At 52.3% G+C, this 12,427-nt stretch overlaps 1 protein-coding gene across 3 annotated transcripts in view; it reads right to left on the reverse strand.

Annotated features, from left to right (window-relative positions):
* Positions 1-76: 76 nt before the first annotated feature.
* URB1 (URB1 ribosome biogenesis homolog) overlaps positions 77-12,427 on the reverse strand; it is an 84,444-nt gene continuing 72,093 nt past the window's right edge. The window contains exons 32-40 of one of the 3 annotated variants that reach the window (XR_011648697.1): positions 11,970-12,081; positions 10,538-10,644; positions 9,935-10,078; positions 8,618-8,727; positions 7,436-7,633; positions 3,929-4,170; positions 2,163-2,750; positions 1,102-1,367; positions 77-529 (exon numbers count right to left, since the gene is read on the reverse strand). Coding sequence is in view for 2 of the 3 variants with exons in the window: in XM_071214919.1 (XP_071071020.1) it covers positions 1,165-1,367; positions 2,163-2,750; positions 3,929-4,170; positions 7,436-7,633; positions 8,618-8,727; positions 9,935-10,078; positions 10,538-10,644; positions 11,970-12,081 (1,704 nt within the window). In the remaining variant the exon portion in view is untranslated. Of the gene's footprint in view, positions 530-577; positions 1,368-2,162; positions 2,751-3,928; positions 4,171-7,435; positions 7,634-8,617; positions 8,728-9,934; positions 10,079-10,537; positions 10,645-11,969; positions 12,082-12,427 lie in introns of those variants that run through there. The other 2 variants (XM_071214919.1, XM_058296158.2) reach the window with 2 other exon arrangements.

A 12,427-nucleotide genomic window follows, 5' to 3' on the forward strand; every position in this document is an offset into this window, starting at 1 on the left:
GAAAGGAAAACAGGGCCTTAGCTGTAACAGCGCTTGCGTGACTCCAAACCACTCCAAACAAATGGTAGGACTTCAATTTTGGAATATCCTCAGATAGTATTGTTAGGGGTTTGTATTTTGGGGGGCGGGGGACATGGGAGGTTGAGCAGATCCTTGTTTCAGGCAAAACACTACCACATGCCGGTGAGCATCACTCTTGCCCTGGCTAAAATATTAAGTCATTAAAAAGAAAAAAAAAGGTCCCAAGAACACCAACGGGATATGAAAGTACAAATGGTGAAGACAAGGCCGAGCCATCCTCAGTGCCGTGGATCTCGAGAGCTGCCTGCCAGGGACAGCCAGGATGCCCCGTGGGCCGACAGGGCCGGTGGCAGCCAAGGGCAGGCCGCAGAGCCTGGGGCGTGCAGGGGATGCAGGCACGTGCGGAGTTTTAAGCGGACAGCCAGAAGGTGCTCTGTGCAAGCCACGAAACTCCAGTCGCCTTTGTCTGCTACACCACAGGCAAATCCTGACCTAGAAAGGCAGGCCTCTGTGGAATAAAAATAGCCTGTGAACATCAACTGAAGTCAAAGGCAAAAACGTTACAAAAACAGACCTTTATTAATAAGAAGTTATAAAATTCAAAATCCTCTTTGAAACAAAACTTTATAAAATGAGGCTGCCTTCCGAAAGCAGAGGCCAACTCAGTTTTACACATTAAGGATTTAGCGTAAAATCCTTTAACAGAACAATTAATAAACACTGGCAGGAACTTACTTATTCAAAATATTGTGCAAAACTTTATGACTTTTTATAGGAAGAAAACCATAAAGGGCTCTCTTCATGTGCTTGATCTGCTTTATTTTTTGACGTTTCAAGTTTTAATACCCACGACACCCCAAGGCACTCACAAGTGTTACCTCAACTTGAGGTACTGCCTTTGGGGAACGACGCCCCCCCCCCGAGGCAGGTCGTACCCAACTCAACACCGAGGCCTCGTGGTCCCAAACCTCCACAACCACGCCATCGTCCAGTCCCCGGAGTTTATTATTTACTGCTCAATTAAACTGACTCCTGGAGCCTTCCTGTCAGGGAACTGAGTCATGGTACTGAGTCCATCACCTCACATGCTTTCCCAGGAACCCCCGACTCAACCAAACTTCTCGAAGCTGGTGCCGGCTGGCGTCAGGCGTCGGAGGCAGAGGTGGCGAAGTCCCTGCAGAGCACGACGATGGCCTCCCCCGGGGCCTGGCTTCCGCCTGCGCCACTGCCCGGCGCCTCCTCTGCGGCATCGCAGACCATCTGGGCGTGGGTTACGAGGGTGTCTGGCCGCGGGGCTCCCAGCCAGAGGTCCTTAACGTAGAGAGACACGAGGAAGGCTGCGGCGGCTGGGGAGGGAGGACAAGGCTGTCAACTCACAGACCGCTCGGCCCCGGGACAAACCGTTCCGCCCACAGCACGCGGAGGCCTTGCCAAGCACCCAAACCTACTGCCCGCGCCTGGTGAGGCCGAGGTGAACGTGCGCATGAAAACACCAACTGTCTGCTTGACTTGTAGTTAACGATCTCTGTCCATTTAAACATTTCTCTTCTGATGACCGTGTGGCTTCCCCACGTGCAGCCAGAGGACGGGAGGCTGGGTCAGTCCTTCCGCGCGGGGGCCTGAGCTGCCCTGGCTGCTGGCACCCTCCCACCCCGCTCTCCTTCCGTCCCTGGGCCCAGACTGAGGCCACACCAGCCTCCCTCGTGTTCTCTTACAGCCTTTTAAAGGAGTTGGGAGTCATTCATCTGTCATCGCTACCTCCACTAAGCACCTGCAAAGGGCCTAGTGGGTTAAGTGGGGTGTGTGTGCGTGCATACACACATAGACGTGTGTGCACACACCTGCCTGTGATGTGAGGCATAAGGTCATGTGGTCAGAATGGGGGAAAGTGACCACTCTGCGGGTGGAGGGTCCTGTGGACTTGGCGGTTCTAAGGGGGGTGATCATCACTGATACCTCACCTGAGAGCAAAGGCCAAGGCCCCTCTCCCTTTGCATTCAGGGCCAAACGACAAGCCCCAGCAGTGTGGAAAGGAGCCACCTGAATACTGACTCCCAAGTGGAAACGGAGGACACTGCTGGCAGCGGCGCAGGAGAGGCTGCTCCCCTCCAGCCCCACGCCAACCAGGGGACCGGCCTTACCTCGCGTGGCCTTGTCCTCCTCCTGCAGGGAAGCACGGCAGAGGGCCTCGACGGCCAGGTGCGCTGGGCTCCCCGCCGCGCCCTCGGCGGCCATAAGCCGCAGCATGGCGGAGTTGAAGAGGCAGGCCGCGGCCTGGGTGGGCCCCGTCAGCCGCTCGGCTCCACAGAGCCGGCTGTAGAGCCTGAATATGCCACTTCTCACGGCACTGTCCCCGAGGAGGTCGGCCATGACCGCTGGCTGGGACAAAATGTGGCTCTGCAGCCAGCCCAGGAGTGCCACCACCTCCGCCTCATCAGGCGGGTGCCCTGCCACCGATGCCAGCAGCCAGCGGACTGCCAGGGAAGCGGTGGCGTGCACGGGGCCTGGGCAATCGCTCTTGGGAGGGCCCCCCTCTGTGGGTTCTGGGCAGGGGAACACGGGCGCCCAGTGGGTCAGCGTGGACCTGAGGAGGGCCTTGCAGGTCTCTAAGCTGGACGCCTGCAGCTCAGGGGCGGCCGGCTCCTCCGCGCCTCTGGGCCTCCTTTTTCGGCCCCAAGGGCCTCTGGTTCGGGCAGGCACAGCAGGCCTGTTCTTATCTCTGATCATTTCTGTGGTCACACAAGGAGAGAAAAGGCAGCTGTCAGCGGGGGAGAGCAGTGAGCAGCCGAGTCCTCCTCTCAAAGGGGAGCCCCGGGGGTTGGGGCATGTAATAGCCAGGGGGAGGAGTGGGGGGAAGGAAGAGGGAGGAAGAAGGGAGGAGGGGGAGGAAAGGAGGAGGGGGAAGGAAGGGAGGAGGGGAGGAAGGGAGGAGGGGAGGAAAAAGAAGAGGGGGAGGTAGGAGGGGGGAGGAAAGGAAAAGGGGGAGGAAGGGGAGGAGGAGGAGAAACCCGCATGGACGGGTCATTCAGCTCAATGGGACACCTTCCTACGTTTGGGGCCCAGGAGGTCCTCAATCACAACATCTCATTGTCATTATCATTATTACGATGAACTCATTTAATCCACACAGCCGCCTGCCCAGGCAGGAGCCTCCGGCACCCCTGTTTTATGTGAGGAAACGTAAGAGGAACCTGGGGAAAGCGGCAGTGCCAGGCCCGAATCAGGTTTGCTTCAGCCTGTGCTTCTCACCTACACTACACTGACGAGGTGGGGACAAGGGGCTGTTAACCCTCCCCCAGTTCCACAAGCAGCAGGTGGTTAAGCGACCCATCCAAAGGCGGAAGCTGCTAAGTGGTGGGCCTGGAACTCAGATCCAGGCCTCCCAAGGCCAAATCCAGGGCCTCTTCCACTGTCCTCCGAGGCGTCCCTGGCTGATGACTGCCAACACCATGGACAGGGCCGTTTTCTTTTCCTTAAACTTAACCTGAATGAACCCAGGGCCTCTGGGAGGCCGAGCAAACTAACACAAATGTGCCTGATACAGCCACTGGCCCCGCGCTGGCTTTCCACGGGAACTCACTGCTCAAGCTTCGCCTGCACGCTGGCCCTGTGTGCCTTGATCCTGGGTGGGCAACCCCTGCGGCTCCATTTCTACCTGAGGGCTCAGATGCCAGGGGTGGGGCACCCAGCACCTGGACTGGGGCCCCAGAAGGGTGGGAGCAGTGGACCCTAGCTCGACCGCTCCAGCGTCTGCCGCTCCCTCTCCAGGGCCGAGAAGCTGGATGGGCCTGTCCCTTCAGCTCATCGGCTCTGAAAAGGCTGCTCTGAGCAGGAAAGACAGTGACGGCCCCGAAAGAAACGAGAATGCTGGGGAAGGTGCTACCGAGTCGCAGGCTCTAGAACTCACTTATCAGCTCCTTGACTTGGTATTTCTCAGCAGTTGCTTTCACGTCTTCTTGGAGCTTGACATCTCTTTCGATGAGGCCCCATTTGTGCAAGAGAATGAGGACATCCTTGGTGGAAAGCACCTTCTCGTTCACGGTGAACCGATCCATCTCCCTGAAGGCCTGCATGACGGTGGCCCGGTACCTCAGCACGGAGTCGAGAGCCCCAAAGAAGCTGGTCACCAGGGCCGAGTCCAAGGCGGGCCTGTCCAGGAGCCAAAGTCGGAGACTGACGCGAAAGCCTCTGCCTCCCCCGAGGCCCGGGACGCGTGTGGCCTGCCAGCGTCACGGAGGCCCTGGCGTGGACGGCCCACCCCTCAACCCAGGCTTACAACAGCCATCTGCCGTGAAACCCCAGGCCATCAAACAGGAAGAAGCGGCCGCTCCGGGGAGCACAGAGGGAGACGCGAGCCCGACCTTCACACTGAAGGCATCCCAAGGAACGCTCCGGAAAACCTTGGCTAAGTGAGATGGGCGGCCAAGAGGACCTGAGAGCCAGCCAGGGGCCCGACACAATTCGCATCACCACCCAGGGCCAAAACCTGACTGGAAGTCACCGGGAAATGTAAAATTCAGTAACATTTGTTCCACTTAATTAAAAACTCAAAAGCATTGTTGTCCAATAATGACCCACTCTCAAACACTGGCATGTCTTCCAACAACTCCAAAGTAAGAAACATGGTTATCCAGCACTGGTGCAACAATTTGTAACCACAAAAACCAAACGAGGTGTTTCTAGTTCCTCTGTGGAGAAACTTCAGTCTGCAGTTATAAATTGCTATCGATCTTCTGGTTCCAATGAGCACATCTCAGTTCCAAAACCAGAAATGAGTACAGACAGGATATTGTCTTGAACACTGTGGAATCTGAGGAGTTTAGCTCTCTTGAGGAGACCAATAGCATATTACAAGGGGTCGGATGAAGGCTTCTTGGGAAATGGAGATTGGCTGGCGTTGTGGGCCCCAAGGGGAGGGGAAAATGGATGTGGAATGGATGGAACCAAGGTAAATATGGGGGCAAGAGAGGAGTTTTGTGAGAGTACACGAGGATGAATATAAAACATGTAATATTACACCAAAAACATATAGGGGACGACAGACTAATAATGTAAACCATAAGGCAAAACATAGGATAACTAAAAAATTTAGAAAACTGTACAACCTAAAGTATGGACCACATAGTAAGCACAGATGTCACCTTGTTTGAAAGTTATTGTCTCGGAATCTGTACATCAGTTTCAGGAAATATGATATGAATAAGTTAAAAGATTATCGCTGTGGAAGGGAAAAGGTTTTATGGTGGATCTGGGGAAGTACTGTATATTGTATATATGAATTTCGGTGATCTAAGACTCTTGTGAAGCTGACATTATGTTGAGATTCACTTTACAGGAAGTTTTGGATCACAGAGTGGTACAACAATGGCAGCGGAGGAATACTGATATAGGATGTTATTGACAGGATATATATGGTTGACAGGGAGTTATACAGGGCATATGCCCAGGGTATATAGTAATGTCTAGATATACTCATAGTGGAAACAATTAAAAACAACAGCTGGGGGGGTACTGGGCCCCTGGCCGGGGGGTCACTGTCGTGGACCCTGGGGGAGCAGCGGCAGTCCCCCAGGTGCAACGGCAAGAACCAGGAAGGAAGGAGGGCCCAACAGTGGGCTCCTGATACTAATGGCTATGCTTTTGAGCCTATACACCTGCAATAAGAACAAGGCCTAGAGTAGCACTGTGCCTGGGAGTTTCCTCCTGACAGCCTTCATGTTACTCAAATGTGGCCACTCTCACAGCCAAACTCAGCATGTAGATGCAGTGCATTCCCCCCAGTGTGGGACATGACACCTGGGGATGAGCCTCCCTGGCACCGAGGGATCACTACCATGTACCAGCTGAAGATGCAACTAGAAAATGACCTTGAATTAAAGGTTCAATACGGATCAGCAGAATATCCCTGCCTACATATAATAAAATGACTTCAAAATGCTGTTTGACCTAATGTAAGGGGGAAATGGAAAGGAGAAATGAGATTATAAAGCTATGAGTCTCTAAAAAAGAGTCTGGAGGTTGTCAGAAGGAATGCCCTTATGCACAACTGAGCAGAGTCTAAGAGACAGATAAAGTAGATACAACCCCAGGTATTGGTTCTTTTGAGGGATAAAGAGATCCACGGGTTCTATGGTCAAGGGAGATGGGGTTCACTGCCATGGCAGATGGCCCTTCTTTGGAGCTGGTGTTTCTGCATGATGGAATTGGACTCAGAGGGGATTTCTTTTCACAAGACTTGCATGCTACTTTATTGGAATTGTAGTCGGTGCTGGGGTTTAAGATATATTTAGGGGATTTGAATCTCTGGACTGATAATATGACACCCAGGCCCAGAGCCTCAACAGACTTCAGCTCCTACACTTTGATTTATTGGACTTACCCCACTCAGCTAACATGGAGTTGAAGAAGGTCAACCACCACACCATGGAGCCTAGAGTGTCTACAACTGAAAGCAGGAGGAGTGCATCCAGTATCCATGTGGAATCTAAGCCCCCACTTGACATAGACGTGCAATGGACACAACCAATCCAATGTCCACAGAGAAAATGTGGAATGGGTGGGGGAAGGGTAGCCATGGTGGCTGCTGGGTTTGGGGAATGGGAGGAAGAGATGAGATGTGGAGGCGTTTTCGGGACGTGGAGTTGTCCTGGGTGGTGCTTCACGGACAATTACGGGACATTGTAGATTCCCCCCAGGGCCCACTGGATGGAACGTGGGAGAGTGTGGGCTATGATGTGGACCATTGACTATGGGGTGCAGTGATGCTCAGAGATGTACTTACCAGGTGCAATGGATGTGTCACGATGATGGGAGAGAGTGTTGCTGTGGGGGGAGTGGGGGGTGGGGGCAGTGGGGTTGAATGGGACCTCATATTTTTTGAATGTAATTTTTAAAAATAAATAAATAATTAAAAAAATAAAAATAAAAAAATAAAGACAATCTGAGGACCAGCGAGTCACCACAGGCTGCTGAAGGCAGAGAGGCAAGTTCAGGAATGCCTGACTCTGTCACAGACACTATGCTCTTCCCACACATTTTATTTGAGGGTTTGAATCAAAATATGAAGTAAATGGTTCACCTGCTAAACCTGAGCTGTTAGAGGTTTTTAAAAAATTGAGTTTAATTCTTTGGGTTTTGAAAAGGACCCTTATAAAGCAGAAGTGGGGAGGAGGAAATAGCTGGAAGAGGCTTCCTAAGTCACGCACACCTGATGCCCAGCCCCGGGCCTAAGTCACACCCAGCCCTGGCCAGCCTCCACCTGAGCGGTCATTACGGAGAAAGCTGAGAGGTGCTGGCACAGGGACAGATCCTCTGGGGGTGGGGGCGCAAAGGGACAGACTGGGACACACCTGGAGGAGTGAGGGAGGGGCACTGGGATAGACCGGGACATACCTGGGGGTGGGGGGAGCCTCACCTCAGATGCTTCATGAGCATAAGGAGAACATACAGGAACTCGTTGACCAGGTGCAGAGCCAGCAGCTTTGGGGGCTCCTGGGACCCAGGTGTGCCTGCAGGCTGGCTCCCCACCTCCACTCCTTTGTCCCCCAGGTTGGTCACCCACAGCATGTGCACCAAGGAGATAACGTTAGAGAGCAGCGGCGTCTCCAGGAACCTGAAACCAAGCGTGCACGACCTTCACTCTCTGTTCACCCTGTCGTAGGTGGGGGTGGCAGGTGGTGGCAGGTGAAGGCTTTTCTCCTCCCCCATCAGTTATTCTGTCTGCTCATCCCCCCACTGCAGCACCCCAAAGAAACACATCCCCTATGTAAAAACGCTTCAGTGCAAACACAGCCTCCCCTTCCTAACCAGATGACCCCCTCAGCTCTCCCTAAGGAAACACTCTGGAGCTTCCACAGATGACAGTGAGAGCTGCCCCGTTCATTACAACACCCCATTTCTAAAGCGTAAGGTTATCAGCCGGGATCACAGCCAGCCAGTTAGGCCTTTTCTGTATCAGAAACAGATTGAAAGTTCACGTCCAAAGACACTGATAGCCCTTTCCTTTAGAGAAACTTAAGAAAATACTCAGACACACAGTGGCCTGGATACCGGGCTCGTTCCGGGAGTTTGTTGAAGGACAGACCCTGTTCCACCACAGTTTCCTTCTGGACAGGCTCAAGTTCAGGAGAAGATAATCGGGAATGAGAACGATCCCTAACCCAAGTCCTCAACACGGTGCCAGCCCTCCTCTTCCCTGAGCCGACGCTGAGCTCACGGTGGAGCGCCGTAACCCTCCCGGAAAGCAGCCCAAGGCTCCTGACGCTGGAGCCTCCTGGCTTCTACCTTGAAGAGGGGCTGGATGCTCTAAGGCCTTAGACAACTGGTCTGATTCTAACCCTGGACGGCTTGTGGCACAGGGGAAGAGCTTGATTGGTGCAGAGCAGGGACAGAAGGGCCTGCCGAGAGTGAAGAGCGACACCAAGGTCGTTCCACGAAGGATGGCACCCTCTGAAGTATTTAAAAGATGAAGTGCCACCTGGGCACTACCAGGCGTCAGAGGACACTGTGCTCCAAGGGCAGGGACTTCACCGGGATTTCCCATCAGTACCAAGCATCTCTGCCCCACGCCCACCCAGCCGACCCCCGCGGCCCACACTTGTCCTCAAGGATGTGCACGATCCACGTGAGGAGGCTGTAGTCCCGTATGAGTTCATAGGCAGATTTGGCAACCTGGGCGGCATTCTGCACAATTTCCAGAATCCAATTCTGAAAACCAAAAATAAAAAATTACCCTTCAGTGGGAAAAACTGACAGCCTTTGATTGAGGGAACATCTTCTGCAATAGAACGGCTCGATGCTCTGGCACACTGTTCAGGAGGGGTTGCAGGAAGTGGAGTTTATTTGGCTATGTCTGTAAGAAAAGGTGGCCGCGCTGGAATGCACACTTCCTGACAAGTGACAGCCAGAGGGCACAGCTTCCACCGCAATCACCCCAGCACCCACCCATAAGCCAAGACACGCATAGAAACCCCGGGGCAGGGTTGCCGAGGCCCTGGGGGCCCCATAGGCTGCTGGGGAGAACGCACACCCATTTTTAGCCTAATCATGAACTACTATTATCCCACAGTGCTCCCTCAGTTTACCCCCTAAAAAAGAGGACACAAAGATGGGACTGTCTACTGACCCTGAACTGGGGGCGTCAGAAATCTCAAATCTCATAGAAAAAAGAAAAACAACAACCCAACAACACACACATAAACACCATAACTCAAGTCCAGTTTATTCAAACCTGTTTAAGTGCAACTTATTCCTATTTATCCAAATTTTACATTATGTCAGAAGCAAAAGTCGACCAGACTAGCAATGAATTAAAACACCAAAGGCTTTTCCCTTTTGCTTCTTCCAACTACTGTGGCATTTAGAAAACACACATCAGCTCTCCGTTCTAGGGGAGAGATTTATTGTACAGTCTCTCTTAATGGCTATCAGCTCGAGGCAGTTGAGTTAAACTTTGTTTTCCAGCCTGGTTGGAGGATAGCAGCTTCTGTGCATGAAATGAAATCCTGGTGGTTGGGATTAACTCAGTGTAAGCTCTTAGGCACTCACAGGGCATAAAACGTTTGCAGACTTCTAGCTCACTCATTAGCTCCTCCCTTTTGATGGCAACAGTGGCCTTCACATCAGCGGAAGGCACCGGAATAGAGCCACAATGAGGAGCCACTCATCAGCGAAGAAACAGTACTGAGTGTCGACCTCCCTGCAGCTGTGGAAGAATCCACAAGCAGGCCTCAGGAAAGGCACCAGCTAGCTCTCGTTTCCACACTGAAAGCCAGGTTCAGCGTCAAATTAGTAGATCAGGGCAACAGTCATGCCCAGGCTGGGGTCAGAACTCACACAGACTTGACTTCCAAATAAAACTCTGGGAAAGAACATGTACCCTTCAGTCTCGAATGTACTGCTGGGAGCCGCTTACCTGAGCTGCTTCATCGCACAGCGGGCTGTTGAAGAAGGACAGAATGACGTGGAAAATGCCCTGCCGGGCATACAGCTCATAGCAGTGCTTGTCTCGGATGCCCTGCCGCAGAATTCCCAACACCCATTCCCGCTCGGTTTTTTGCTACAACCCAAGCAAACAAAGAATGAATGTTAAAATAAGGTAGACTCCTTGGACTGACTTTTCAAACACCACTGTTTTCAAGTGGGGGCAAAGATGGCAACATGGTACCTCTACCCTGTTTCCTGATTACATTATTAAAAATCCTCAGTATCATCTTCAAGTTAGGACTAAGGGACCCAAATTCAGGTTTAAACACTGAACCGTGTGGAGTCAGGTGGGTGTTCTCTAAAACCACGTGTTAAGACTGCTTTTAGATTTTTATGGTTTGGGAATCTAAATATTAATGCCTGGAACAAGGAACGTTTCCCCTCCCCAGCCTGCGTGAATCCTTACTCTCTTGACCTCATCGCTCACACTGCTGGTGCAATCATCTCATCTGTGCAGCAAGACTAACGGAGAAAACTCACAGTGACAGCAGCAGCTGAATCACCAGGACCTTGACGCCATCAGCAGCCTCACCTCAAAGTCAGAGCTGTAGAAGAACTGGTAGAAGCCCGGGACCTTGTTCATGTTCAGGTGCTGATGTGCCAGCAGGAACTTGCTGATCTTCAAGTACATGTGCTCCTCTGGGGACACAAGGGGCAGTTCTTTACCAGGGGCACCCACAGGGCTCTGGTGACTTAAGTCCCTGGCCCCATGGAGCTCTCGTAATCTCGTCCAGAGTGCTGGTTCTCCAGAGCAGAGCTCAGCGAGATGCCTTCATTCCACACTGCGTGGAGGCATTCTCCAAGGTTCCAGAAGCACTTCTGGATGTCCCCAGTCACCACCCAGCTAGGGGGTGAAGAGTGGGGCCTGGTACCCACCCTGCCTCCAGCCTGAGAGGCGCCTCACGCAAAGAATCAGGGACCAGGTCACTCTGCTGTGCAACGCCCCAAGGCAGATGCAGACAGATCCCTCCTCCCGCCACCTCCCACCCCAAATCTCTGACACCAGCCTGCCCACTCCACCACCACAGCTGCTCCACTCCCCTAGACCCAAGGCTGGCGAGGGACAGAGCTCCCCCCAGATGGCACAGGCGGACGGAAGGAAAAGACCAAAGCCAGCGTGGCCTCAGCTCTGCTATTTTCTCCTAATAAGTTTTTCTCTTTACAGAGGCAAATGGATAAATTCTCTTTTCCTCCAAGAATTTCCAAGGTGAGGACCAACTGTGCAATGAAAATGTGACAAATGAACAGATAAAAATCCCAAGATCTGAATTCTGATAGCAACTTGATGACAGTCGAATTGTGGGACCTTGAATAAGCTGTTTAACCTTGGGATGTCTGCTGGGGGTGGGGGAGCTGTCTCCTCCTCTGAAAAATGGCCACGTAGCACTAAGGGAGCCCTGTGGACTCTCCCTCGATAACCAAAATTAAGGCCTAGCAGGGGACCGACTTCTCTCACTTACCCTGCCTGAGCAGTGACCGCCTGCTGCCAAGCACACTTGCCCAGGCTCTCCAAGGCTAAAGGCTTTCTAGCCGGGACCCTGTGAGGTTCAAGCCCAAATTTAATAATTGTGGACACATCCACAAATGGCTGTGATCAGCTTGGGTTTTTATTTCCATTTTATTTGCTTCTACCCAATTTTCTGACTTTAACCATAAGGAAATGCAAATATATATTCTTTCCCTTCATCCAAACACACCATTCTGCACCTTGCCTTTTCACTTACTTTTTTCTGGATTTCGTCACATAGAGGTCCATAAAAAACTTCCCCAGAACCATAATTTATCTACTACTGATGGCCCTTTCAGTGGTTCCCCATCTTTGACTATTGCAGGCTTTGAATGACATAAGCAGACATCCTTTCTCGTGTGTGCATGTGGTTATACACAGAGGATAAACTCCTAGAAGTGGACGTGCTCAGGCTCAATTTTCCTATTTTACCGCAACCTAATTATATCGGTGGTACCTGGTTTCAAAATTTGCTGGGCCGCTTTGGCAATGAAGAGGGTCAAGGAGAACGTCAGTCTCATGTTCTGAGTTCGGATCCCATTCCGGACCACATCCAACAGGTAGAGCAGCTTCAAAACGGGAAACCAGAGGCTCATTTTCACGGCCGTGACCAGCCTGGCCTTGTGCAGGCGTGCCCAGTGCCTGCTTCCCAGCGACCACCAGAGAAGCAGCTCCCGAGAGTGGCATCTCTGCCCCCCACCCCAGGGCACAGGTCTCTGAGGTGTATGACAGCCTCCTCCACATGAGTTCAGGCCAGAGAATATTCAACAGAAGTTAAACCACTTTGTCCACCCAAGCCCAAGAAGACAGACTCCTAAGGGGACACTTTTCTAAACCTTCCTGGGTGCTGAAGACCAAAGGCAATCAACTGCCTGTACCCCCTAAAGGGAATAGACCTTTCTCCTTCAGCACAAG

The sequence above is a fragment of the Dasypus novemcinctus genome, chromosome 4 (assembly GCF_030445035.2).
Source record: "Dasypus novemcinctus isolate mDasNov1 chromosome 4, mDasNov1.1.hap2, whole genome shotgun sequence".
Classification (NCBI taxonomy): domain Eukaryota; kingdom Metazoa; phylum Chordata; class Mammalia; order Cingulata; family Dasypodidae; genus Dasypus; species Dasypus novemcinctus.